The sequence below is a fragment of the Danio rerio genome, chromosome 13, assembly GCF_049306965.1.
Source record: "Danio rerio strain Tuebingen ecotype United States chromosome 13, GRCz12tu, whole genome shotgun sequence".
Taxonomy (NCBI): Eukaryota; Metazoa; Chordata; class Actinopteri; order Cypriniformes; family Danionidae; genus Danio; species Danio rerio.
Genome location: NC_133188.1, coordinates 27,755,119 through 27,781,812, shown reverse-complemented (window position 1 = coordinate 27,781,812; position 26,694 = coordinate 27,755,119). Strand labels below are relative to the sequence as shown.

The 26,694-nt window shown below is 35.1% G+C and overlaps 1 protein-coding gene across 12 annotated transcripts in view; it reads right to left on the bottom strand.

Annotated features, from left to right (window-relative positions):
- Positions 1-3,532: 3,532 nt before the first annotated feature.
- lgalslb (lectin, galactoside-binding-like b) overlaps positions 3,533-26,694 on the bottom strand; it is a 37,657-nt gene continuing 14,495 nt past the window's right edge. Inside the window, exons 2-9 of one of the 12 annotated variants that reach the window (XM_073919407.1) lie at positions 22,472-22,556; positions 22,270-22,368; positions 20,797-20,861; positions 19,899-20,683; positions 17,539-17,625; positions 17,363-17,451; positions 13,187-13,376; positions 8,321-11,849 (exon numbers count right to left, since the gene is read on the bottom strand). In XM_073919407.1, the coding sequence (XP_073775508.1) occupies positions 11,706-11,849; positions 13,187-13,376; positions 17,363-17,418 (390 nt within the window). In that variant the 5' untranslated portion in view covers positions 17,419-17,451; positions 17,539-17,625; positions 19,899-20,683; ... (1 more) ...; positions 22,270-22,368; positions 22,472-22,556 and the 3' untranslated portion in view covers positions 8,321-11,705. Of the gene's footprint in view, positions 11,850-13,186; positions 13,481-17,362; positions 17,452-17,538; positions 17,626-18,038; positions 18,297-18,519; positions 18,723-19,898; positions 20,684-20,796; positions 20,862-22,269; positions 22,369-22,471; positions 22,557-26,694 lie in introns of those variants that run through there. The other 11 variants (XM_073919408.1, XM_073919405.1, XM_073919401.1 and 8 more) reach the window with 11 other exon arrangements.

Genomic DNA, 26,694 nt, shown 5'->3' with positions numbered 1-26,694 from the left:
CGGCTCGTTCACTTAGTCAGTCTGTGATGGTGAAGCATTTTGACGCCACGGGAAGAGTGCACTCGGCGAGGAACGGCCAGCGCGAACGGGTCTGATAGAGCAATTTTCTGAGGATGACCTGCTCCATCGTGTATGGCTGATATTTCACCACCAAGGACTCCTGGGTGAAGTCCCAGACGGTGTCATCGAGAAGGCCTACCTGGGATATGGACACACTAAGAAAGTGTACTTTGTCAACGCAGCACATATCTTCAGCATAAGCGAGGGTGGCATTTCCAGACCATTATGTTGCCATCGTCCTTCCTAGGGCATGTGTGGCTGACTTGAAGGTCATGAGAGCATAGTGGATCACCATGCAAAGCTTACACATAAGCCTGGGGAAGAACGGCCCCTGTGCAGCACAGCCAGGAGGCCGTGTGATCGCTATGCGCCCCTGGGAAGAAGCAGACTGGAGCTGGAAGATTCATCTTAAATCAGCCCCCACGTCACACTCTCTAGTCGGTCCAGCAGTGGGACTGAGGGACAAGCTATCTCCAACCGCACTGCTGAAACAGCCCAGGAAGCGCAGCCATTTTGTCTAATTCGAGAACCGTAACCTCGCATTGCATCCTGTAGGATGGAAGCGAGCCCATTCTGTTACCGCACAACCACCCGAAGCTTGGATGGAGTGGGGCCGGGCCCGTGGGCCGGGAGGCGATGGATAAACCCCCACTGATCCTCAGATCTGAACGCGTGCCAACCGCTTTCACAGGGAGCAATGAGGGTGGCTGAAGCCGCGATCTCAGCTGTGCAACAGCCATGCCCTCACAGTGAGGGCATCAACATGCTGGACCCCCAGACCTGTCATGCGATACCAGTGCCCATCATCCGGAGATAGGAACCACCGCATCCAGAAACACACAGTCAGAACAGCGTCTTGTAAAAGACTAGTTAATTGACTGTTGCTCACTTAAGGAATCTGCCTCTTTAAATGGAAACTGCTCTGTTGTGCACACCAGCGAAATGCTCAGGGGACAGGAATGCCAGATCGACCGCTGCTGTTGCGTCTCCCCTGCACTGGTGAGTAAACTTGAAATCAGGTTGGCAGATTGCGTGTCTTCAGTCTCGTGATCGGGTCTGAAGCAACAATTCTGAGGAGCTGACTCCCAACAGCAAACTGATATAGCCTTACTGAGCTCATCAGTTCAGCTGTGAAGCTAAGCTCCGCCAATTCAATTGGCATTTCATTGGCCCGTTTTCTTATCTACAGAAGTGATTGGTCGTCTGACGCACTCCCAAAAGTCTGTTTATCTACAGACACTCGTTGGAGTTCCCTTATGAAGAGGAACTAAAGGTTAGACGTTAGGTATTTCCTGAATGGATGAATTAATTAATTAATTAATTAATGAAAAATAGATGTCCTTCCAAATGGAAGGGGGTGGAGGTGGGCTTAGATTGTAAGATGTCTTCTCTGTGGCGGTTATTTCAATTGTACACTGTTAACCCTTGCTGTAGATTATGCAGTAAATAACCCTAAAATAGCCAGTATTTTACTGTAAAACAAATGAAATATGATAATGAAATTTACTTTATGTAGCCATTACAGGCACTAGCTGTAATACAAAATGGTAAATTATTGTTCAGCCTTTACTGTCCTACTCGGATGCTTTATGTGACTATTTAAGGAGTTGCGTTTATCTTAAGGCAAAAAACAATGCTTTAGGCATTAACACACACATACTGTACACAGGCTCTCTGTCTTATTCTAAACATAAATGTGTTGCCCCTCTGTGGGTGCCAGGTGTTTGATTTGTTTACTTCTGAGTGTGCTCCATTCTCTGTTTATCAGTTCAGATGCAGAGTCTGATATGTTTTGAGCCTTAAATAAAAATATATGATGAGTAATTAAAATGTGTTTAAATGTTTGAGGGTTTCTAAAATAATGTCTGTATTAAATCAAATTGTTATCTTTTTTTTTTTTGACAAAAATGTTTCTAACCATAGTATTTGTATGTTCTATGGATATGCTTAATATATATTGTAATTGGGATAATGAGGGAACAACACACAACTGGCCATGGAACAGCTGAGAAGCCGATTGTCCCATTACTTTTAGTCCTTTAACAAGGAGGCACATATGCAAACTGTTCCTACACCGTTCACCTTATTTAGATGTAAATACCCTAAAATTAAACCTGACAGTTAAATTAAATCTTTTCATTTTAAATCCATTGTGTTAGTGTATAGGGCCAAAAATGTTAGAATTGTGTCAATGTCCCAATATTTATGCACCTGACTGTGTATATATGTATAAAATGATCTTTGTATTTTCACATAGATGTGCACGCTAACCTGCAAACACAGCCACTGCCAATCATGGCATAAATGACCTTTTATTTGTTCATTTTAGCCAATGGTGTTTAATGGTCTATTATCATTGTTAATACTCGAATTATATGATTATACTATACATAGCACACACATACTATTTCTTATTCTATTTGCTATTATTAAATATATTTTCAGATATATAATTTTATTCTAAATTATTGTATAATTTGTACATTTAGCTATAATAATGTGCGATTCTTTACTTTTTATAAACTGTTTTTGGTAACTGCTATAAAATTAAAAAAGGATTTCATTGGTAAAAGAGGATACATTTATTGATAATAGATCTCTCTTTATACAATAAAATATACATTGCAAGGTTCAGCTTTGTTCTAGCTAACTAGAGTTTTTTCCACGCCATAAAATTTTAATCAGATTATTATTATAAGCGTATTTGTATCCTATATCTGAGAAAACAGCTGTTTATAGCGCACTGATGACCGTCACCGGATCAAGATAGTGGCCGCGTTGACGTACCAACGGACCTCTATTGGTCACTTATGCGGATGAACTGTACGTTGTAGAAAATGGGCAAATTGATAGGATTTTTCTTTTACGTAGCCCTTTGCGAAAATATGACATGAATAAAATATAAATAAATATAAATAAGTGAAAGTCTCTAGATCTACAGTCTTTAATGAAAACCACTGTCTTTCCACCAAATATAGATTTTTTTCAATCATATAAATTGTTGTGTTGTCAAAAAATGTATATAAACACTGGAAATACAGTATTACTGTTATATTATCAGTATTAATTACCAGTATTTTTTCTCTTTAACAGTAGAATAATTCAGTAAAGGGCTTGCTGTTTGTGAGTTAAAAGTAAATAGTTCGTTTTTTAAACCAAAGGAGATCCTGCAAAATTAATAAACATGTAGTTTCATCGTGGCAATTCTGTTATACTGAATCAAACAATATTTCAATCTATATTATGGCTACAAAATGATTAAAAACAACATACTTTGATTCAATGTGCTTTCTATGAACATAAAAGCAGTTTTGTAATTTAATTTAAAGTAATTTTATGCAAAACCAACAGATTATGCAGATTACAGAACTTGATATACCATTTAAAGTTGTGTTTAATCTTGCAAACAAACACTATTAAAACCTCAGGTGAAGCGTCATGTTAAATGCTTAAACAAGATGCATTGAAGGTCTTCAGATTTTAAGGATTGATTTATTGGTTTGTAAATCAATTAGAAAAGCACTGGATGGATATTACAAAAAATCATGAAACAACTAAATCTTGCATGTAAAACCAAAACACAATAATGCGTTCACATATCAAGTTTGAAATGCTAATACTGATGACGATCTCAAAACTCTATTAATCATTTTGGGGTACAGTCAGTGTACATTCAGACAATTGTAATGCACATTTTAACCCAAACAAACACTTTATTTTCCTCACACAACTGCTATTCTTCAGGTGCACCACATGAATGTCATCAGATTTACAGGGGGATTTGCAAAGATGTAATGCCTCGGCAAATTTGATCATTTTATTTGATTTTAATTACAACACTTACTGAAAACAATTCAAAGAATGGTGCATTACAAAAAAAAGTGCAACTTAAAGGGATTCAATTTAAGATTCCAAACACCAACGCCATATTTCAATAGGCACATTTCTCAAAACTCACTAAACCAATTTAAATTGATTGTACAACTATGTCAAACATTACAAACTAACTGTGGAGAGAAATACACTTACACTGAAAAACTCTCCAAATAAAAGAAAAGATTTGTTGGGCTCTAAAAAGAAAAAGTACCATGCTACACTGAGTAAAGAAATCAACTAAAGTGTTGATGAACTGGAAACCAGTGTCCGCTCAGAATAAATATCACCTACACTATCAAACACTCTCTTTAGTGTCCACACATTATTGCAGAAGCAAAACAAATAGGTATCTATAAAAACGAAGCACACGGAGGCCCTGTTTAGTATATGTACATCCAAAAGTTCAAAGGCTTTATATCAATAGTCGTCAACCAGGACATTCATTTAAAAACCTCATATACTGTACGTGAATCAGATTGAGATGCCGTTTAATTTAGATACAATAAAAATGAAAATGGAAGCATTAGAACTGGTAAATGGGATAATTACTAGGATCATAGGGAGCAATAATACAGATAAATGCATTTTTACTTTGGATAACAGTGTCAAATGCATGAGCAGGATTTCTTAGAGTAGTCGACATTTGACAATTGTACCGTAGATGCTTAATATCAGGTTATTTCTGCGCAGATTCTCCCTCCCCTATGTTTCAATTATCCAAACACACTGTTCAGAGACTAAATGATGCTCAACATTAAAATGCACAAGACAGAATGGAGCAACTGGCATATCACAGATTTAGCAGTTAGAAACACTGTTAAGCGTAGCATACTGGTCCAGATGATTAATAGCTTAATGTGTCATATTAAAGTGTTTGCCATGAAACGTCAGATGAGAATGTGGCCAAGGATCATATTGCTTGTCGCAGTACCGATTCACAATGACCTTTGTGAAGTTTGTGATTCATAAACACCAGCAGAGAAAAAATGGCCGACATATTCATAGTATAAAAGGTCTGTTTTCATCAAGAATGAGAACTGTAAACTGTAACTTTGCAAATGCAAGTCAGTTTAAGGAGTCAGACAATTTAAGACCCAAAATGGAATTTCTGTCATCATTTACTCTTGGTCTAAATCTTTTTGAGTTTCTTTCTTTGGTTGAACACAAATAAAGATGCATTGAAAAATGTGGGGGGAAAAAGCCATTGACTTTCTTTAAAATATCTTGTTTTATATTCAACAGATGAAAGAAATTCATAAATAATTACTTGAGTGTCAGTAAATAGTGGAAAAAAAATAAATAGTGAGGATTAAAATGTCATTTTTGGGTGAACTTTCCTTTTAAAACCTTGATCTGTTTTTAAAAGCAGACTAGATTCTGATTGGCTGTCAGTATTTTTATACTTATCGACTGGGCAAAAAAGAAAATAATGTAGTATAAAGTAATGTAGGGGTAAAGTAATGTAGGGGCGTTTCATATTTATTACCTGAAATATCAGAATTGTCATTTTAACAATGACTCACAGTGGAACCAAAAGCACTTGAGTCCAAAGGCATTCTTTGCATGATAAAAAATTATTGGGAAATATTTTTTAATGAAAAAGCCAATAATTCATAAGTTATGAGAGCAACAAATATTCCAGGATGAGTTTTTTTAATCCCTATCAAATCAGGACATGATTGCAAATGTGATATTAATTTTACACAACACTTTAACAAGCAAGAAGTTAATATTGTGTAACTTACATTTTAAAAACAATCTTGTCCTTTTTTTTTGTGGCAGTAAAATGGTTCCAAACAAGCAGAGGAGTGCAGTGTTTGTTCCTAAACTAATCATTTTTGAGTGAGTCAATGATTTAATGATCCATTTACTCAATGAATCCCTAATCAACACAAGCTCTAACTCTGAATAAGCCTTCTTTCATTCAGCACAGTAATGAAATATGTATTTATATAGTGCATTTATTGTGTATGGCCCAATACTCAAGGGGGGGGGGTGAGTATTTCTAAGAAATTCAGAAGTTTGGATCTAATGGACAAACTATTATCTCATGGGACCATGGGAGAGAATTTGTGAATCAAAAAATGAGTGAGGAACTTGCAGTCACCTACAGATTTCCAAAGAGAGGTCTCAGATCAGTCCAGTACAGTAGGATTTAGGACAGTAAATTTGTGTCCAGCTCACAATTCCACTGCCAACGACTCTTACTTAACAGGTCTGGTGTTATGCATGAACTTAGCAATCAGCATTACTTCATAGGTGTGTGCGTGTGTGTATGCTGGAAAATAGCAATTGAAGAACGAAGAAGCCAAAAAACAACAGTGTTTGTGTACCGGCATTACTGGATAGTTTTAAAAAATGCTGGATTTTGGAGCACACGCTGAACTGAGTGCTAGAAATACCAATAGAAGGTTTGTATTACCAAAAAAGTAGTTTTGCAGTTTTGGTACACGATGTCTGACAATGGAAACAGAAATAAGTGCGTAGTGTATTGTATTAAACTGTACTGCAAAACAAACCATTAGTATCATATTTATTTACTTAACGTACCAGCACAAAACACTGCAATATCATCATGTTAAATCATCGGCATTAAAAAAATAAAGAAAAACTTAAATGTGTCAAATGTAAATTATTATTTTTTAATGTTATTATTCAATATCACACACCCGTCCTATATGAAAATGATTTCAATGATATCATTAGAATTGCTGACTCCATATATTTATTCTTATCATCCTTGATGTAAACGGGCCATTTTACTTTTCATGAGATGTATGACTTTTTATTCAAGCTAGAGTTTTATCATGAGTACCTTAACAGATTAAGAGACAGTTCCCTATTGCAGAATGTTGTCAAGCACTCTCTGGTTTAAAATCGTATTATTTCATCCTATTAGATTTAACCAGTAAATTTGGCCATTCAGCCATTTGTCAGCAACTTCTTTCCACCTTTTCTGTTTTCATGCGTTCCAGGACACAAAGACGAGTATAACTATAAAATATAACAATACTGACCATAATACTGAATATAATACCGACTGATGAGAAGCACTGTTGGCTTCTTTGCTACAGTTCAGGCCACATTCATCAACACAGAAACTGACGAGACTATAATAATACAAACACTATCATTCAAAAACTTGGGGTCAGGAAGAAAAATCAATAATTTACCAAGAACGACTTTCAGTAGAGACTTTAAAAGATTTTTATTTTAGACAAATGCATCAAAGAATCTTAAAAAAAAAGTTGTTTTTAATTAAAAATCAAGTAAGTATATTTTATATTGTAATAAAAAGATTTTACCAACCCCAAACTTTTGAACACTGTAAAATTATGCAAATGAAAGTAGTGCTTTTTGGATCTTGTTGAAGCAGTAATACTGAGAGGGTGGTTTGGGCAGTTTCCGAGTAAACATGTCTGAACACAAAAAGTATGTCGACCCCTGACTGTGTGTTTATTTTTAGAGTATAGTAAGAACGAAAAGGAAGTAATTTTTTTTTTTTACATCCACTGCTAATCTATTACGAAGCCTATAAGTGGATGATGGTACATTCAAGAAACAATTCAGCCCTGTCATTTCAGCTCCCTCAGCTTTTTTCTAGGTGCTTATAATAAAAGTGTAAACAGATGAGCAGAGTTATTATTTGCAGTGAAGTCACTGCTTGCAGAAAACAGATCTAAATGAATGAGCTGTGTCCAAAAGCAATGATTTGCTGGTTTGGTTCACCAGGATTTGACATTATACTGTAGTACTTAAAACACTGTGCTGACTTGCAACAGATGACCAAATTATCAGTGTTTCAGCTTCCTTTTAAAGAGTTTGTTTGTCCCAAAATAAAAATATGTCATCATCTTTACCCGTTCAACTCATTCCAAACCTCAAGAATTTTATATATCTTTGGAACAAAAAGGAAGATTGTTTTAATCAAGCATTTGTAAAATAAATTTATTTAAAAGAGTTGAGTGTATCAATTGATTATAGATTTTGCACAAATCAGTGTTTAAATGTGAACAAAGTATTTCAAATCTGCTCAAAGAAAATGAAGCTTGCTTGTTTGATGTGAAAACCAACAAGAGTAATTCTTGCATGTTAGAACCCATGTGGTTTGCTCCCGCAGATCAAGCAGGTATGGCTGAGCTTCTGTTTTTGTTCACAAATCTATGTTTGTGTAATTAAGTCAAAATTCAAAATGCTCATCAAATAAAGCAGTCTTGTATTTTGTTCTTTTTAGGAACATTATGAAGAGAGAGTTGTGATTAAATATACTTTCAATGGAGAGACAGAATGCTCTAAGATTTGGGGTTTTGAACAACATGATTGCAACATTTTTATTTTGGGGTAAACTTCAAGTTAAATAACCATAATGTGACATTCTACAACATTTTAGTGCAACATTTCACCCAATATTTAATAGTTGCAATAAGCGGATACAGGTAAATGTATACCCAACCATATAAACTGCTACATGATTTTAAGATCAAATAAAATCTTCCAACCAAAATACTTAAAAGATTAAAACAGATAGTTCATCTAAACTGAAAGGTTTTGTCCTTTCATTGACAGGTCAGACAAGTATGTCTCAATCAAATTTCTGGAGGACTACGAGCTCTGCACATTTCCCATTTCTCCTTGACCAAAAACACCGGATTCAGATCATCAGATTATTAGCAGAGAATGAAAGACCTGTAATGGGTTTGTCAGACAAAGGAGGCATCCAAAACATGCAGTGTTGGTGGTCTTCCAGGAACCTGGTTAAGAAACACTGGGTTAGACAACTTCCATTTAGAAGGTGCAGAAATGCAGTGAAAACCACTGAATCTGTTCTTTAATAAAGCAGTATTTTGCTCCTAAATGAATTGCCGATGATTCAATGATCCATTCACTCAATGAACCAATCATTAACATCTTTAAGACTCTATAGAGTAGACAACAAACAGTAGAAGTATACTTCGACAATTCATCTTTCTGAACCTTTAAAGTGAAAATGACTAAACGCTGGAAGATTTGATCCAAAATAATATTCAATTATGTTCCGATCAGGGCTGCACGATGAGTCAAAATTGTGAAAAAAATCAGTGATAGTCATGCTCATCTCGTCAGCAGAAAACAGTTCTGTGATCAGTAGTAAAGCTCCTCTAAAGGTCAGAGAGTGATCTCAAGCAAAAACTCTGAACACCTACAAATAAACCACCCAGAAATTCACTATAGCAATTGCTGAATAAACAGAAGATCGGACTACTTTTATTGACTTAACATGACTAATCATAGGTAAAGAAAATTATAATAAGAGCTAAAAAAAAATCATGAAGTATATGACTCTATCGCTGCTTAGAATACTTTGCAGTATGTTGAGTGTCTTATTCTGTGTAAGAAGCCACATCATCTCATTTAAAACACTTGACTGCAGTTATGATGCGAGTTCGGCGTATACATTTTTTATTAAATGAGGTATTTTCAAATACTTTCTGATGTAGCATCATTAACTACACAGAGCCATATATCACAAACAGCTGCTATTTCTTCAATTTTATTCTCAAATTATTGCATAGTTTGTCAACTTTGACTCGGTGTAATAAATCAGGCCCGGCCCTAACCATTTTTGCACCCAAGGCAAGGTTTCAGGTGGCTCCCCGTCACATCGCAGTAAATTCCACTGCTAGTGTACATATAGTCATAAGAAACTAAATAGCTTTTTGATCGACTACTAGAAGCACGAAAAACATCAGATAAATATGCCAATGCAAACCTTATTGCTGAATAGATCTAATATTTACACATTTTCTTGAGGAAGGAATGATGGGGGTAGTTGCATTACTATTTTCTATAACATCTATGCCCTTCCATAACATTAGCTGATGTTAAAACTAACAGATAACACTATAGCTATTTATAGATTAGCAACCAATGGTATGCCATACCAGTCAACGTTGGGATGTAAAAAATATGGGACAACAAATAGCTTCAAATTATAGAATTCATATCAAACATTCGAAAATATTGACAATAAAATAAAAGATTTAGCCTATTAAAATCAATGGCCTATACAGAAATTAAATAAAGCCATAAAATCTACTTCACTCTTTATTGTATTTGCATATTAAAGTTACTATAGTTATTAAGTGAAGAGCAGCAAATGAATCTCTCATTGTGTTTTGTTTTATAAAAGGTGTCACTGTAAGAATGCAGATCTATGATGAAAGCGTTCGACTACTTTAGTAACTGTTTGTGCTCATTTAAGAGAAAATTAGTTGTGTTTAACACGCAGGACAGACATGTTTACATATTTTTAAGTGTATTTGTCTGTTTAAACACACACCCAAATCACCAAAGTATCGCAAACTGTAGAGAAGCTGATCTGGGAACAGTTTATCAAACGGAGCGCATCCGTCAGTCAGCATGCATGCACTAAATTCAGAGGTTGCGACAATCGACGCACAGCTTTAATGGAAAGAAAGTGAATGCAGACGTTTTTATATTCATTTTAACGTGCTTTCACAATTATCTTCATCAGCTCTTGCAATTCTATCACATTTGAGATGGGCTCTGTATTGATGGTACTTTCACTTTTCATTTAAAGATTAAACACATGGGGGAAATATGGGAAAATTAAACGTGATAGCAGACAAAAGTGTGAGGGTTGACAGATAAATGTCATGCTTATTATTAATGGGTTATCAATCATCGCTTGGATAGCGATTGTGGGGCCATTTGACATGTTGAGCTTGTCTACCAATCACAAAAAAACGAACAGTGTAGCAAGTAAAGTTTAATTATTGGAATGGGGGGGTCTTAAGTGATTAGGATATATTATCATTATTTTATACTACTACTACTTAGTAGGCTTTGCACAATGCAGTTAAATTAATGTGGGCGTAATATTTTAAGTCATAATACTAACTAGTTTTACAGTGAAAATTACACTTTTTTTTTTTTCGTCCCCCATTTCTGGCACCCCCCTGGATGTACGGCGCCCTTAGCATTTGCCTATACTGCCTATGCAATTGGCCGGCCCTGTAATAAATGCTGTTCCATCTGAAAGCACATGCTGGAGATTTACTACTGATAACAGAACTGGATTTACTGACAAAATGTGCCAGAACCAAAAAAAAAAACACCTTCGATTAATTGAGCAGCCCTAGCTCCGAAGATCAACACAGGTGGTTTGGAACATGAAGATGAGTAAATGATGACAATTGTCCTTTTGGGAGAACATCTCTTTAAGATTAAATAACCCAAATAAATTAAACCCAAATATGGCAAATACTGAATCTAAGCTTCTACATTCTAACAGCCAAAGCATGTCAAGATATCAAACAATAATTTAAAGCAAATTTGTCTTCAGAACAAAACGAAGCAAAGTCTGATTTCCTGAGTTTTGAATCATTTTCAAACTCCACCGTTACAAGTACAAACTCATTGGCAGTGTCTACTGAAAGCAGCTAAATGCCAGTGGCGCGTGGTACTGCCACAGAATGCATATCAAAGTGTGAGATCCCTGAAAGAAAATGACTGAAGCTAAACAAACAAGCTACAACGTGAAGCAAAGACACTGGAAAACTGGGACACACATCTGATACTGCAACCACTCACCAACCTGTTATGATACAATACTCAGAAACCATTACAATGAGAGGTTAAAGTATGAAAGTTGAGTGAAAATGCAGATGTCATTGATGTCTTTGTGTGAGCGGCGGCCCAGAGGCCTTCAGTGCCTGTGGCAAACCTGTGAGAAGTCCGTTTTTGACGCGTTGCTCACATGTGCTCAGTTATCCCAGTTTGGTGATCTGAAGACTCCCAACTATCCGGATCATATTAATGGCCTGCAAAGACTTTACTTTGTGATAAAAGTCAAACAGCTGGTGTCCGTCCACAAAGATCCTAAAGCGCTGGTGCTCACAATGGATCTCAATCTGCAGGAATAGGAAAGTGAAATGAGATCAAATCAAAAGAAGCCTTTGTCAGTCACTGAGACGCATTGTGGACAGCGTGTTGAAAGGAAGTGCTTGTCTTATTTTGCATGACTGCTTATCTCAGCTCAACATTTGGAAACAGTGACCCATTTTTGGCCCGCATTCAGCCCCAATTCCAAACAATAAGCGCTCATTATTGTCCAGCATCTTTCCCCACTTCGCTTGTACAACTCTCTGGCATAAGGAATTATTCTGTAATTGCCTGTTATGGAGGAATAAAAACAAGTACATTGAATTGGCAATATTATATATACATTGTATGTTACAGCTGAAAAACAAGGGTCAGATCGTTCTATAAAGTATTGTTTGAATGCTTTTTTAAATAGGTATTTTATGATTATCTTTATTTGAAATATCAAGTCAAAAGAATTTAAATAACCATTTCAGATTTAATATGTAATGTAATTCTTTCATGATGAAGCTGATTTATAAATTTATAAATGTTGAATCACTATTTTATTACATCTGGCGCTTAATAAACATTTCTTCTTAATAAAATTATTATACATTTTGCTTCTCTTAGTATTTGCAGAAACTGTGAGAGGTTAGTTTGAGATTACTTAAAAACAAATTTACCAGCATGGACCACACCACACTTTGGGCTAGACTTTATTGTAGGGATGAAGGGGATGGTAAGATAACAATGGGATGAAGGGGAAAGTAAGTGAGAGGATAAACAGTGAACAGGTTGGTAGGTTGATCGGGCGTCCTACGATGATGCCCAGAGACTCAGAGTGAGGGTACTGTCTCTGTAATATTTCGGTAGAGTAATTGGACCAAGTTAATTCCATAACTGATCTGAAGACATGGGTAAAGTCATTTTTTAAATATAAATATTAATTAACTTTCATTAAAAAACATATTAAAAAATGGTTTCCATAATATTCATTTCACAAAATGTGGCAAGGCATTTTAGTATGATTTGATCTCTAAAGTTATTTCAAACCTTTTTTGTTACAATGCTAGCATTTTTAATAAAATAAACAAATTTAATAAAATAAATCAAAAATCAAATTCCTTGTGCTTACCAGATTATTTTCATCTTTCAATTTAATATTATATTATATACATTTTATTTTATGGCTTAATATGGCTTAAGGCTTAATTTGGTTTGCTTTTACCACATAGCAATAGTGTAAATAAGTAGTCTTTCAGAAACTTCAAACACAGGACAAAAACAGAGAAAACCCATCTGCCGCTGCTCTGGACTTTTGCTTTGCACAGGTTGGAGATCTTAGATCACAGAGGATGTAGATGTCAGTGTTTCAGCTCATTACCCTAAAAGGCTGGTCCGGGATGAAGGGGAAGTAAGCTATGGGTGCCTCCTCCTCACTCCATTTCCCAGAAACCCGTGCGTTCCTCAAGAACTGCCTTTCAGTGAATCGAGCGCTGAGTTTAAGGGCCACATCAGCGAGCTTTTCATCCTCTTTCTCCTCATTGTGGCCACAGGTTAAACTGATGTCAAAGCTGTGCAGAAAACCAACATTCAGAACTGTATGCACAAAATTACAACTATGCAATGCAACTGAGCATATCCCCACATAAAATGTATTTGTTCTGTGTGAAAACATTTGAGAAATATTTATGTTGTTTGTCAGAAATAAATTAGATTGTGTCTATATATAAATATAGTTATCTATATATAGTGTCTATATATAAGACTATATAAATACTACTAAATATAGTGTCTATATATCTATAAATAAATTGAATTAGATTTTACAAATACAAACATTAAAATAAAACAAAACAAAATCTGAAAATTGTGTTACAATGGAATGACACAAGGAGAAAGTACTAACCTACTGAAATGTAATACATTATATAAAAGGCTTTTTTGATGATGGCAGCTTAAAAACACCTCTCATATGGAGAATAAAAACACATGCATTGCTCAGGTGGGATTTTTTTTTTTACAGACTTCATCAAAATGATGGTTCCGTGGGTCTCTTTTATCAAATCTGATCTTTATTTTGTATTTTCTATTGAATTCAAGTCAGGTGAGTTTTACCTCAATTTTCTTTCGCTGAAAGCATTTAAGAGTCTTCTTGGCTGTGTTTTGGACCATTGTCTTGCTGAAATGTCCACCCTGGTTTCATGTTCATCATCCTCATAAGGTATATGTTGGACTGAAGCAGCTAATATTAAATTTACAATGAGGTAGGGTCGAGGTTTGATGATTAACTACTAAGAGATTTCAGCTGCTGTCTGGGCTTTCACTGCCTTTCTACAGCTCCCTTTCTTCATGTGTTTGATACATTTTCCCAGTGTCATTTCATTTTATTACGCATAACTTAATTTGTTAACTAATTAGTTTGGTTTTAACACATAAATAGTTTTCTTTGGTTGTTATCAACATCTGCGGAAAATTTAAAGTCAACGGCACTATTAGAAATATGTTTTCAGAGAAAAATGGTGATGTGTTCAATACTTATTTTCCCTGCTGTACACACACAGACGTTTATTTTTTCATATTTTCATATCCACGTTTAAGGATCATATACAATATGACTAGTCTAGAAAAAAAAAACTAAATTATGAAAGTTTTATAAAATATTCCATCGTCGTACCCTTAATGTAAAAACACAAGAGATCTTCAATGCACTGAGGTTTAAATACTTATTAATCTCTACTACATTCAGTATTTTCAAAGCCCAATAACATACGACTAGCCATCAGTGTTAATAAAACTATGAAAAATGATGCATGAAGCATTAGAAATGGTGTGCTAAAGTGCCAAACAGAACAGATAATCAGCATGCATGAATTTTACATGAATTCACAGTATTTTAGGCCTGCATTGGCATCCATTCACAGTCACACAATGACTGATCTTCACAGTGCACTCCTAATGGGTCAGCAGTATGAATTCCTGAGCTGAAATTACACATTAGTACCACTTAACCATTGATATATCACGTCCATAATGTGCATGTTTAAATAAAATGCTGCATCATTACTATTATGTAATAACAGTAAATATAAAATGTATACTAAAATGTGCCTGACAAATGCACAATTATAAATGGTAACAAAAAGTCTTTGATGCTTATATGAAAGTCAGCATAAACTGGAAGCTGCAACCCTATTGTTTTTCGCATTGTGATGCAGTTCCTAGAGCAACTGAATATTAAAAGATAAAACAGTGGGCATGGCTTGTTTTTTTTAACTGTGAGCTGATTGGATGTAGTAAAGTAGGCATTTCATTCGGAAAAATCAGGAAAAAGGGTTTTTGGGTGAGTTATTACAACAACAGAAACCTCCACTAACCATTTCTGTTTGTTGTCAAAACAAAAATTGAAGGGGTGTGGCTAAGTATGTTAACCACGCCCAATGCCTCAGACAGAAAGAATTTGAGAATTGAACTGAAAACAAACAACAAGTGCATTTTTAGATTTCAATTTTAGATTACAAGTACAAACAATTTTTTTTTTCTTAATGACATGCACAGATAAATTGTTCAACACAAAACTAGCAATGTGAGCTAACGAAATCAATATGGTTAGTTTTGATTTCATGTGTACTTTAAAGAAAAAATTTATTTATTTATGGTCAGTTAAATCCCATTCTAGCGTGCGTTTCCCGAACAACGACATAACTCGCAGCTGAACTATCATAGTACGATGCATTGTTTGGAAAAAGAAAGATGAAGAAAAGAGGGTTTCCCAAAACTGTACTTTCTCTGTCGCAGATCCATCGTTTGAACCACGTTAGTTATAATGAAAAACGCCAATAATTATAAAACGGGGTGGTAACAACTTCTTTAGAGAAGAACCCCATGATCTCTTTCTGCCAATTATACTGTTTTATACACTCACACGAATTGAAAAAAATAATCCAATATTAGTTTTGGTAAAAACATGCACTCACTTTCTATATTGATTAAAATTGTTGTAAATGGAGCATATAGGGCCTGTGTTTCCTTTACAAAAAAATTTAGAAAATTACATATTCTATTCTAAAACATAAAATTACTTACAAAAGCCAACACGCATTCTAATAATATTTAAATAAATAATGAGGCTATTTATTAAGAAATGAAATTGAATATTTATTATTTATTAGGAAATGAAAAAAATACTACTTTGAAATTATTATTATAATTAAGTAGAATATTGTTTGTTTATTTATTTTTTTAAGTCTAATTTTACAATTTGACACATGCAAACCACTGCAGAAATGTTCTAACCAACAGGCCCATGTCATATTCAGTACAGAACAAAAGAATTAACGTATGCTGTTTTTTGTTCTCACAAGCTTTAGAGACGCAACATATATTCCGCTTTTTAAAAAATAGGTCACCTATAGCTTTCGCCATAAGCCACAGCTGTGTTCAAAATGACATCAATGTTTTCAAAGTGTACAGCTAAGAGAGCGCAATTGTAAACATGAAGATCGCTAAAACTAAACTGTAAAAACACTTTGAAAGCAAATTACATCTAGGAGAGGTGATATTTAATAATTCAAAACAGCTTGTTATGAATTAAAATACAATATTAAGCATTTCTGATTAAATAAAGGCAGCCTTAGTAAGAATAAGAAACAGTCTTACCAACCCCAAACATTTGAACAGTAGTGCAATATCACAATTGGGTGTTAAATTTTTCATTTCTGCCTTGCCCACTCTTGAGTTTTAATACTGTACAATTGGTGCTGAACTCTAGGTGCTTTATTGAATTATTGGTGCTATATTTAAGGTAACAATAATTAAACTTCCTTATAATGACTGATTGCTAAAACGACAACAAATCGCTTGTGGGCCAAAGAAAACATGGTTTAATTTAGCGCTTAATTCAAATTACACTAACAAATGTGGTTTCATATGCATAGAAAGTATACTTTTTTATCTTTTAATCGGTGGGTAAGACGGTAAAACTTCTGATAGTTATTTATATATTATATTCCTTTAAAAAATACAAAATGTGACAAGAAACACAATTACATAATATTAAGCAATTTAAAGCTATACTGAACAAACACACACACAAATTAAAAACATATAAAAGAACAAAAACAACTGCAAACTAAAAAAAGCATAAGACTAACCGCCTTCACACACTGTCTTGTGTAAAATAACTGAATGAAATGATTTACAACAGATTACATCAACCACACTAAACTGTTCATTTTCCAGGACACACCCAGTGCTCTCAGTTTGGATATTTGTTCCCTTAACAGCTAATGTAAACACCCATCAACACTAAGCAGTGCTCACTCACACCCATTCAGCGTGTGTCTGAACTCTCCTGTAACTCAACAACCCATTCAATCTAAAACAAGCTCTGGCTGATTCACAAAACACATCACTTCCTCAATCCAAACAGCTCATGAAGCACACAAATACCGTTTCAATAAGATGGCAAGATGTTTATTTGCTATGTGTCTGATGTAAATATTTGCAACTGCTAGAATGTGTACGGTCTGAAATATGCAATCTTGATATGAAAACACACCTGTCTGGCTCTGGATCAACAATGCCCATTATGATGATCTTCTTCCCAGGCCTCATCCCACCTCTTATTCGTCCACTGAATGGAACTGTCTGGTTTATCAGATGATCAAAATCACCATTAGTACAGAAATTACAGTTTAATTCAATTAAAAAATTTTTTTTTGCATTTTACTCTACCAAAATGCGAGAGATGTCTTCTTTGTCAGGAGAAATGAGCCCAGCATCTCCAAACGAGATATTAAGATTAAGATCATCTTCTGTGTTCTTCATATGAGAATGAGAAGATGCATAAGTTTAAAGAGCATTGAAACAAGTACAGGATGCATGCAAACACTGTAGCGCAGATGCAAATTTTAATAATAAAACGACACGCCTTCACTGCATCTGTTTTCCAGATTTAAACACAGAATGTGCACCAAACATATGACTTAAACGATGAAAAAGACGAGAAACATTCATATTGCGTTGAAATCGTCCACGTCTGCGGCGCATTTCTACACGCTCCTTGTGAATGTCTTTAACTCCCGAGTATGAGGAACGAGTCATCTCTCCTCATGTGATGGATACAGATTTTTCCACTTCGCTTTGTGATAAATACACATTCTGTGATAACTATAATGTTCCGTGTTATGAAAATAGTACGCTTTGTGATATATTAAAGGTATTTTGTGACTTACTATCGCGTCCTTTTCCATGCTCGCCACCGCCATCTTGAACAAAATACCATAGGATGCTTATCAAAGGCGGTCCAGCCCAGGAATCTGTCAGTGTCGTGGCAGACTGGACAGGGAGCTGCAAGGTGTCTAAGTTCAATAAGACAAACCAGAAATCTTCGACAAGAAATAAGAAACGACTCTTATTGTGTCCACGCGTGAAAGAAATATGCTGACACGCGGATTATGGTACGGGTGGAGACGTTAATCCAGCCTCCGAATGAGCCTAATCTGCAGATCTCATTGGATCTGAGCATAATTACAAGAAAAGTATTAAGTGGCAAATGTATTTATTTTTATTTTATGTTTTATTTGCTGTAAAAGTGACAGTTTCTTTGTCTTTTGTGGTATGTGCGTTTATTATTATTATTAGTGGGATTTAAAGTATTGTTTGTAACAACTCAGTTTTATTTTGACTGGATATTTAGCGATAGATAAACATTACCTGCATTGCATTTTTAGTTGATTTTGCTGGGTTTTACTGGTTAATTTTGGTAGAAAAACGATGGTCGTTCCAGTATGTTTCTCATCTTTAAAATTTGCGCCTCGTTGAGCTGGAAAAGGGAGACCTCTGGCGGAATTTGGCAGCACAACAAACTGGCCAGCACATTCAACTGTCCTCAGTAAGAATTTGGCCATTTGAATAATAATAATAATAATAATAGTTTACAGCTTCACGATTTTTCTAGTCTCTCTTGAAAATAAAGTACATTTAAAAAATCCTGGATAACAACAAAAGCTAAATTAGTATTCAAATTAATTTAATGTGGCCACTTTTGGTGCTTATACTTTTTTATTGGTCTTTTTTTCAAGAGTAAGGTCCAAGATTTAGAATAAAAGTTACTTGTAATTTGTTTTCTCTGTTTAACAACAATACAGTAGGTGAGTAGTAAAAGATGACCACTTTTGTCAGACTGTTGTCTTGCACAGCTGATTGTTAGTATCATGAAAAATATTTGTTATATTGACAAAAACTGATAAACTGAAGTCCCGCGGAAGCAACAGCCAACAGAGCATCCTGCTTGGTCTAATTCGATGGGTTATTTTGACTATTTATGATGGCAAAGCAATCTAAATTGGACAAATTTGCTCATGTATGGGACAAACTTCGGAGCTTTGTCAGTGAGGGGTGGGTCTTCTGAACCACCTGAGCCCCTTGGCTACAGGCCTGACACAGAAATGCCAACTGGCCCAGCCAGGACTTGAACCAGCAACCTTCTTGCTGTAAGGCGACAGTAGTAACAACTGGGCCACCGTACCGCTTTCTACTAGGTTAAATAAACGTGTATTTTTGGAAGTGATTCTTGAGACGTGGGAAAAAAACTTCTCATTTCACTTTATTTTTACAAAAATGAAAAAAAAAAATTTTTTTTACTAAGACAAGGAAACTACATTTTTGTATTTTGCATTAGAGATGGGCGATATCATTTGCAATATAAAAGTAGAAATTTTACACATGTTAAAAACTCCACACAGAAACTCCAACTGATTCAGCCGGGACTCGAACCAGCAACCTTCTTGCTGTGAGGCAACAGTGCTAACCACTGAGCTACATTTAAACTTATTAAATATGGAGTAAAATAATAAAAATAATATAACTGTTATACTGTCTAAACATTCACCCACGTCATTAGCATAAATATATAATCTTAGCAGCTACTCAATGCAACATAGACTCATTCTGGAAATATGGCCCTATATACATTCCTGGAGATCGTGAATTATGTAGCCAGAGCAATGTATTGCTGCATTTCATCTATGAAAACAAATGCTACGTGGCGGTATGATGCTGTTCCTTTTCACGCTTACCAGCTGACTGCTTACCTCCGTGTGGATGATTTTTCCTCTGTTACCAGTTTGTCCAGTAGCTCGACATGTATGTTGGTGGACAAGACACAGAGCAGAGTTGACCGCAACAACGGGGTTCAAGTCCAGTGAAGAACGGTTCCAGCAAGCAGGTAAGAAAAAAACAAAAGCTAAAAAATAAAATAAGCAAGTAAATAACAGGGTGAGAATGTAGGAAAATCTGAAAAAGTGGTGAAAATCTGGGGGCTTTTTTTTTCTGAATTGATTTTTAACAATGCGATTGGGTTAAGGGAACAGGTGGGCTGGTCAATCTTTACTTTTTAAAACACTATTGGTTGGTTTAGGGAAAAGGCCGGATGAGGGAAAGGTTGGTTGGTCAGGCGTCAAGTCAGTCAGTCAATAGCAGCCTCTGGTGGATTTACCTGAGAACAGCAGGCGCAAATGGAACTCGCAAGAGAAATTTGAGATCTTAAAAAGTGTATACAGCGGCCTCTTACGGAGTATGTAATCAGAATGAGCCTGGGCTGCATTTAGAAAAGTAAAGACTTGTGCTGAAGTTCAGATCAAGCTTTAACTTGGTCATGTTGCAAGAAAAAATTGTAGAAGTATTTCAAAAACTTCCGATCTGCCATTGCAATTACATAGGACACTATGGAAAAGAAAATAACAAGCTGTTCTATAGGTGAAAATGCGATGTTGATGCCAGGGGTCAGAAAATAATGATTGCACAGGCTCAGCAAAAATAAAAAATAAAAAAAAATAATAAAAAAATAAAAATCTCTAAATGTAAACTCAGGTTGAATCTGGAAGCAGAAGAAGAGCACACGGGGTGACAATCCTAACAAGACTAACAAGCTAACAAAGGCTACAATTCATATTCAATTCATAAAGTCATAGACAATTGGGTAATACTTGCTTGGTCTGATGAGTCTCAAATTCTACTGCAACATTCAGATGTTGGTCAGATTTTGGTGTTAAAGTCTGCATGAACAAGAAATGATGACAGTTTTTTTTTATTATGAGTTTTTTGGAATATTAATTAAGAAAACAGTGGGTGTGACTTGTTTTTTTTTCTATTGCGAGCTGATTGGATGTAGAGAAGTATGCATTTCACTCAGAAAATCGGGAAAAGGGTTTCGGCAGAGTTATTACAACTTAATTATTACAACACCTTCTCCAACCATTTCTGATGTTGTTATAGCACTGTCAAAACTGACAGCTGGTGGGGCGTGGCTAAGTATGTTAACCCCACCCAGTACCCCAGACAGACATGAACAGAGAATTTAACGGAAAACAAACAGGAAGTCCATTTTCAGATTTTAATTAAAGATTACAAGGACAATTTTTTTTTTCTTAATAACATGCACAGATGAATAGTTCACCAAAAACAATGTGAGCTAACAAAATCATAGAGTAAGTTTTGATTTCATGAGAACTTTGTAAATGCATGGATCCATCCTGTCTCAACAGCTAAGGCTGCTGGTGGTTAAGTGATGTAGAAGACACACAATGGCACACGTTGAGACGCTCAGTACCAACTGGACAAACTGTTCTTTACATCTCTGGTTAGCGGCTTAAGTCAGATGACATTGCTAATTATGAATAGCTTTCAGACATAAAAAAGCATTTGGTGTAGTTTCAGCCTTCACCAGCAGAGGCTCACAGGGTCTAAATAGTCTGAATCAGGGTGCAGACTGTCAGACTGGGTTAGTGATATGGAGTGAACGGCCTAAATGACAGCTTGAGGTTTTCATAAAAGTGGTTATGTGATGTTTTAACATACAAGCTTGTCTGCACTTAAATAGCATGAAAGGGGATTCCTGAACGTATTGATTAACACATAAAATGTGTGTGTTTTAATATTATTATTGCAACATAATATATTGTTTCTGGGGAGGGGGTTGGGTATGTATATTGTTTTGTTGTGATGGTTTTTATATGATTAAAATGAGGAAATTGGCATATTCCATCAAGCCATTCTTAATTTTTTATTATATATAATTATGGTGTCATCCATAATTAAGAGTGCTGGTGAAACGGATATAGAAAACATGACATGGAGAGGTAATTTGAAAAAAAAATGTTGTCATGTTTAGCTTGAATAAACTATCACGCAAAAAAAACATTCTGTACGCTTGTTAATACAGCTGTTCTGTGTCAGTTAGATCAGTTGACTGTTGAAATACAAAATTGTAACCCAATATTTAACTCAACCATTGGGTCAAATAAACAGAATCTTTCAATAATTATTTTAAGCCTCACTTATGCCTCAAACATTTTTAATATAATATAATATAATATAAAATAATATAATATAATATTATATAATATAATATAATATTATATAAAGGGCAAAATGGTGGCTCAGTGGTTAGCACTGTCGCCTCACAGCAAGAAGGTCACTGGTTTCGAGCCTAGGCTGGGACAGTTGGCATTTCTGTCTCCTCGTGTTCATGTGGGTTTACTCCAGGTGTTCCGGTTTCCCCCACTGTTCAAGCGCATGCAGTATAGGTGAATTAAATAAACTGGCCATAGTGTGTGTGTGTGAATTAGTGTGTATGAAACTGGTGTTTTTCAGTAGGTTTACTCACAAGGACATCCACTTTGTAAAACATATGTCGGAATAGATGGCGGTTCATTCCGCTGTGGTGACCCCTGATGAATACAGGTACTAAGCTGAAGGAAAATGAATGAATGAATAACATAAAATATTACATCATTTTATAATAAGATGATATTGTAAGTCAATAAAATGTTTTATTTGAGTCAGTACATTGCATCATGTCCTTTTAGCACTAACGGACACTCTTCCATAATGAAGTGTGGACCATTGAGCGACAGCAAAAGGCTATATGCATGGTGACCCACTCTGTCCAAAAGTGTATTTGAGCATGCAAATTTAATAAGTGTTTATTTAGCAGGGCCAGCCTGTAATTAGGTTAATGCTGCAGTCGCTCTGCACTGCTCTCCCACAGCTCCATTCTCCTCACCTGCTCAGGCGGAAAGCACCACAGACAGAGCTGGCACTGCCCGACCATGCTCTGCTGGACACCTCACCCTCACCAACTTGCCCCACGCCATGCCAATGACCAGCCCTCTAACTGACATTAACAGTCACCTGCTAATAGGCCTGTGCTACATCTAACTGGATATTACTTGAAAGAATTTGGTGTGTTAGTTGTTCAGCCCAAGCATTAAAACTGACTTCCATTTGAGGTTCATTTCCTGCTGAACACACAAAAAAAGCATTTTGAAAAAGGACATCAATTGAAATCCATAGGTGGAAGAAAATACTACTTAAGTCAGTCGCTACATGGTCTCCACTATACTCCAAAATCGCTGGAATAGGGATTCTCAGCCCATATTTTACATCCAGATTCTCAAGACATGTCCTATGCAGGATCTCTCAAGTCATGAACAGGGAACACTCTGGACTGTTTTATTATTATTATTACTAAAGTTTAACAATGATAAAATTAAATGTAATTTTAACATTGTATTATTTTATCATTTTTTTTCAACCATTTTCTATATCTTAACAGAGTTTCAATATTTTATTACTTTTCATAATCATCTATTTTTTAAAGCACTTGTCATGCTGGAACATTTCTTGTAACAACATTTCTAGTTGTATTCTATAGTCTTTGGTTTTACATAAATAAACTTCTATTTTTTTACATGAGTGTGTTGTTTTATTATATTTTAATTTTCATTAGCCCATTCACCATTTTCGTATCTTAGAATATCTGACTTTCTTCAAACCATTTGTCCTTAACAGAATATTTGATTAAATTATTTTTTATTTTTATTTACCTTTCATCTATTTTTCAAAACACTTGTCCTGCATTGCCCATGCTGAAGCCTATCCCAACATTTCAGGATCAGATATATATATATATATATATATATATATATATATATATATATATATATATATATATATATATATATATATATATATATATATATATATAAGGCTACACTTTATTATGGAAGATTGACCGTTAGTGCTGTAATGTAATGACTATAATAAAAATAAATTTAATTGGATTACATATCATAATATAAAATAATGTATTATGTTATACAACATTATATTTACAAAAGACAATGTTGCTTGAAAAATTCTTGTAGGAAAAATGATGAATGGTCTGATGGGAAAATGAAATGAAACAAAAAAAAACACAACACAAAACTACACAGCACAGCACAACACAACACAACACAACACAACACAACACAACACTACACAGCACAACACAACACAACACAACACAACACAACACAACACAACACAACACAACACTAAACAAAACTAAACTAAATAAAATAAATATATATTTGTCAAATGTAATGCCAAACGTTTCAATGGTGCCAGCAGCAAAAATCTTTTTGTGAAACATGTATTTTTCTCTGAGGAGTCCACCTTCAGTGTCTTCACATCTGGGAGAGTTATAGTGTGGAGAAGCCCTAAAGAAGCATACCACCCAGGTTATTGCATGCCCAGAGTTACCAGTGATGGTTTGGGATGTAATATCATGGCCTTCCCTTTGCCCAATACTTGTACTAGATTGGCACGTCACTGCCAAGGACTACTGAACTATTCAGGAGGATTATGTGCACCCAATGGTTTAAACATTGTATCCTAAAGGAGGTGCCGTGTATCGGGATGATAATACACTAATACACACAGCAAGACTGGTGACAGAGTGGTTTGATGAGTATGAAAATGAAGTTGAACATCTCGCATGGCCTGCACAATCACCAGATTGCATAATATCAAGCCACATTTTGGTGTTTTGGAGGAGTGAGTCAGGAAACGTTTTCCTGCACCAGCATCATATAGTGACCTGGCCCCTATTCCGCAAGAGGAATTTGCTCACAAAAATTCCTCTGGACTTGCATATGTCATTCCCAAGATGAACTGATGCTGTAAAATTCATTTTGGGGTGAACTATCTTTTTAGAGCAACAGCCGTTTCAGATGTCATATTCAAGATCTGTCTTTCACTCTGCTTCCCCTGTATCAATATATTGCAATCCATCTCCCTCTCTCTCTCTCTTTCTCTCTCTCTCTCTCAGTCTGAATATGGCTTATTGTGTGTTTTTGTGAATGTCAAGCTCCCACACACTTCCTCACACCCACTCTCTCCATGCAGCAGCTGTGTGTGGTCTGTTTCTTACTTCCTGTTCTGGCTCCTCACTCAGGGCCTTTCCCCTCAACACACAAACACACACACACACACAGATACAAGATCACGTGAATACATTTACTGTCACAGCATCGCAAAACACATTCACACAGCATATAAAATCTGTTGTGCGCACCGGGCGTCTAACAGTGAATGCTGTGTGTGTGTTATGCAATCGGTTTAAAAATCCAGCAAGTCTGACAGTCTTGGCTCCATCCTTTAGAGCTCAGCGTCCTTCATAATAATTAACTCTCACTGACCTTTGATACAGAAGTAACCCGATGTAAGCTCACTGTTATATGCTGCAAACTGTCATTTCTACTCAAAACAATACTCTTTGCTCCATCTGACGCCTTTTAATCTTCTTTCACGTATTATTGATTTCATTCCAAGTCCTGTCTGTTTAGGATAATTGAAAGATATAAATTTCTTAATTATTTAATAGATTTTATGCATTAATATATTACATTTATTGAAGTTAAATATTATTTTGCATTATTATATTAACCTATCATACTTTAAGTATTACAAATAGTATTGTTTACAAGAGCTGAATTGTATTAAAGGGTTACAAGAGTTATTATGAATATTTTGTCATCATTAACTCACCCATTTAATTTTTTAATTATAATCGTTGTTTAAATATTATTAAAAAAGAATTTCTATTAGGAATCAGTTCGCTTAAAAGTTTGACAGTTCAAAACCCTTGCTAAAAGATAACAAACTATCCAGTGGTTTATTTAAAGAGTTATACTGTAGGTAACTTCAATTCAGTTTATGCTTATTTCTACAGCGCTTTTAATGTAGATTGTGTCAAAGTGAATTGAAACCTTGCCATGCCAGTTTTCAGGGTTAAGTTTAGTTAAAGTAAGTACTTAAGTAAAGTTAAGTTTAGTTTAGTTCAGAGTGGTTTAAATTTCACTGCTGAAAGTCCAAACACTGAAGAGCAAATCCATCGATGCGCAGCTCCACGAGTCCCAACTTTTAATAAAGAGACAGAAATCTCTTATATCTCCATTTAAAAATGAACTAATTTCTTATGGGTTTGAAAGAATATATATAGAGAGTAAACGATTACGAAATTTTCATTTCAGGGTGAACTGTCCCTTTAAATAAATTTACTTCAAATAAATTTAGCATTTTTACATTATGGCATTCATCACAGGAAAATCAATGCATATCAGAACAATAAATGAAATGACTGTTTTTTAAAATGTTTGGATTGGCCTTGGAGGATTCTACAAACAGGGAATACCCAATGCCACATTTTATTTGAAAATATTCATTTGGTATGCTTGGACAAGCATGGGGACTTACTTTCAAATTCACTTATAAAATTGAACAGTGCCTGTGTTGCTATGTTAAATCTGACTGTTTTATTGACAATAACAGTTTTGAAATATTTTTACTCTTTCAGCTAAGTAAACATTTCGAATCATGCTAAATTGGAAAGTTAAAAAATGTTTAATGGCTAAATCCATGTAAATTTAAATTCATGATGTGATAATATTTAAAAATGTACGCGTTTTAAACTGTTTATTTTGCAAATCATTTACATTTATTTGCAGAATTAGCATATTTTTCCTTCCAAAAGGGACCATACAATTTTAAGCGATTCATCTT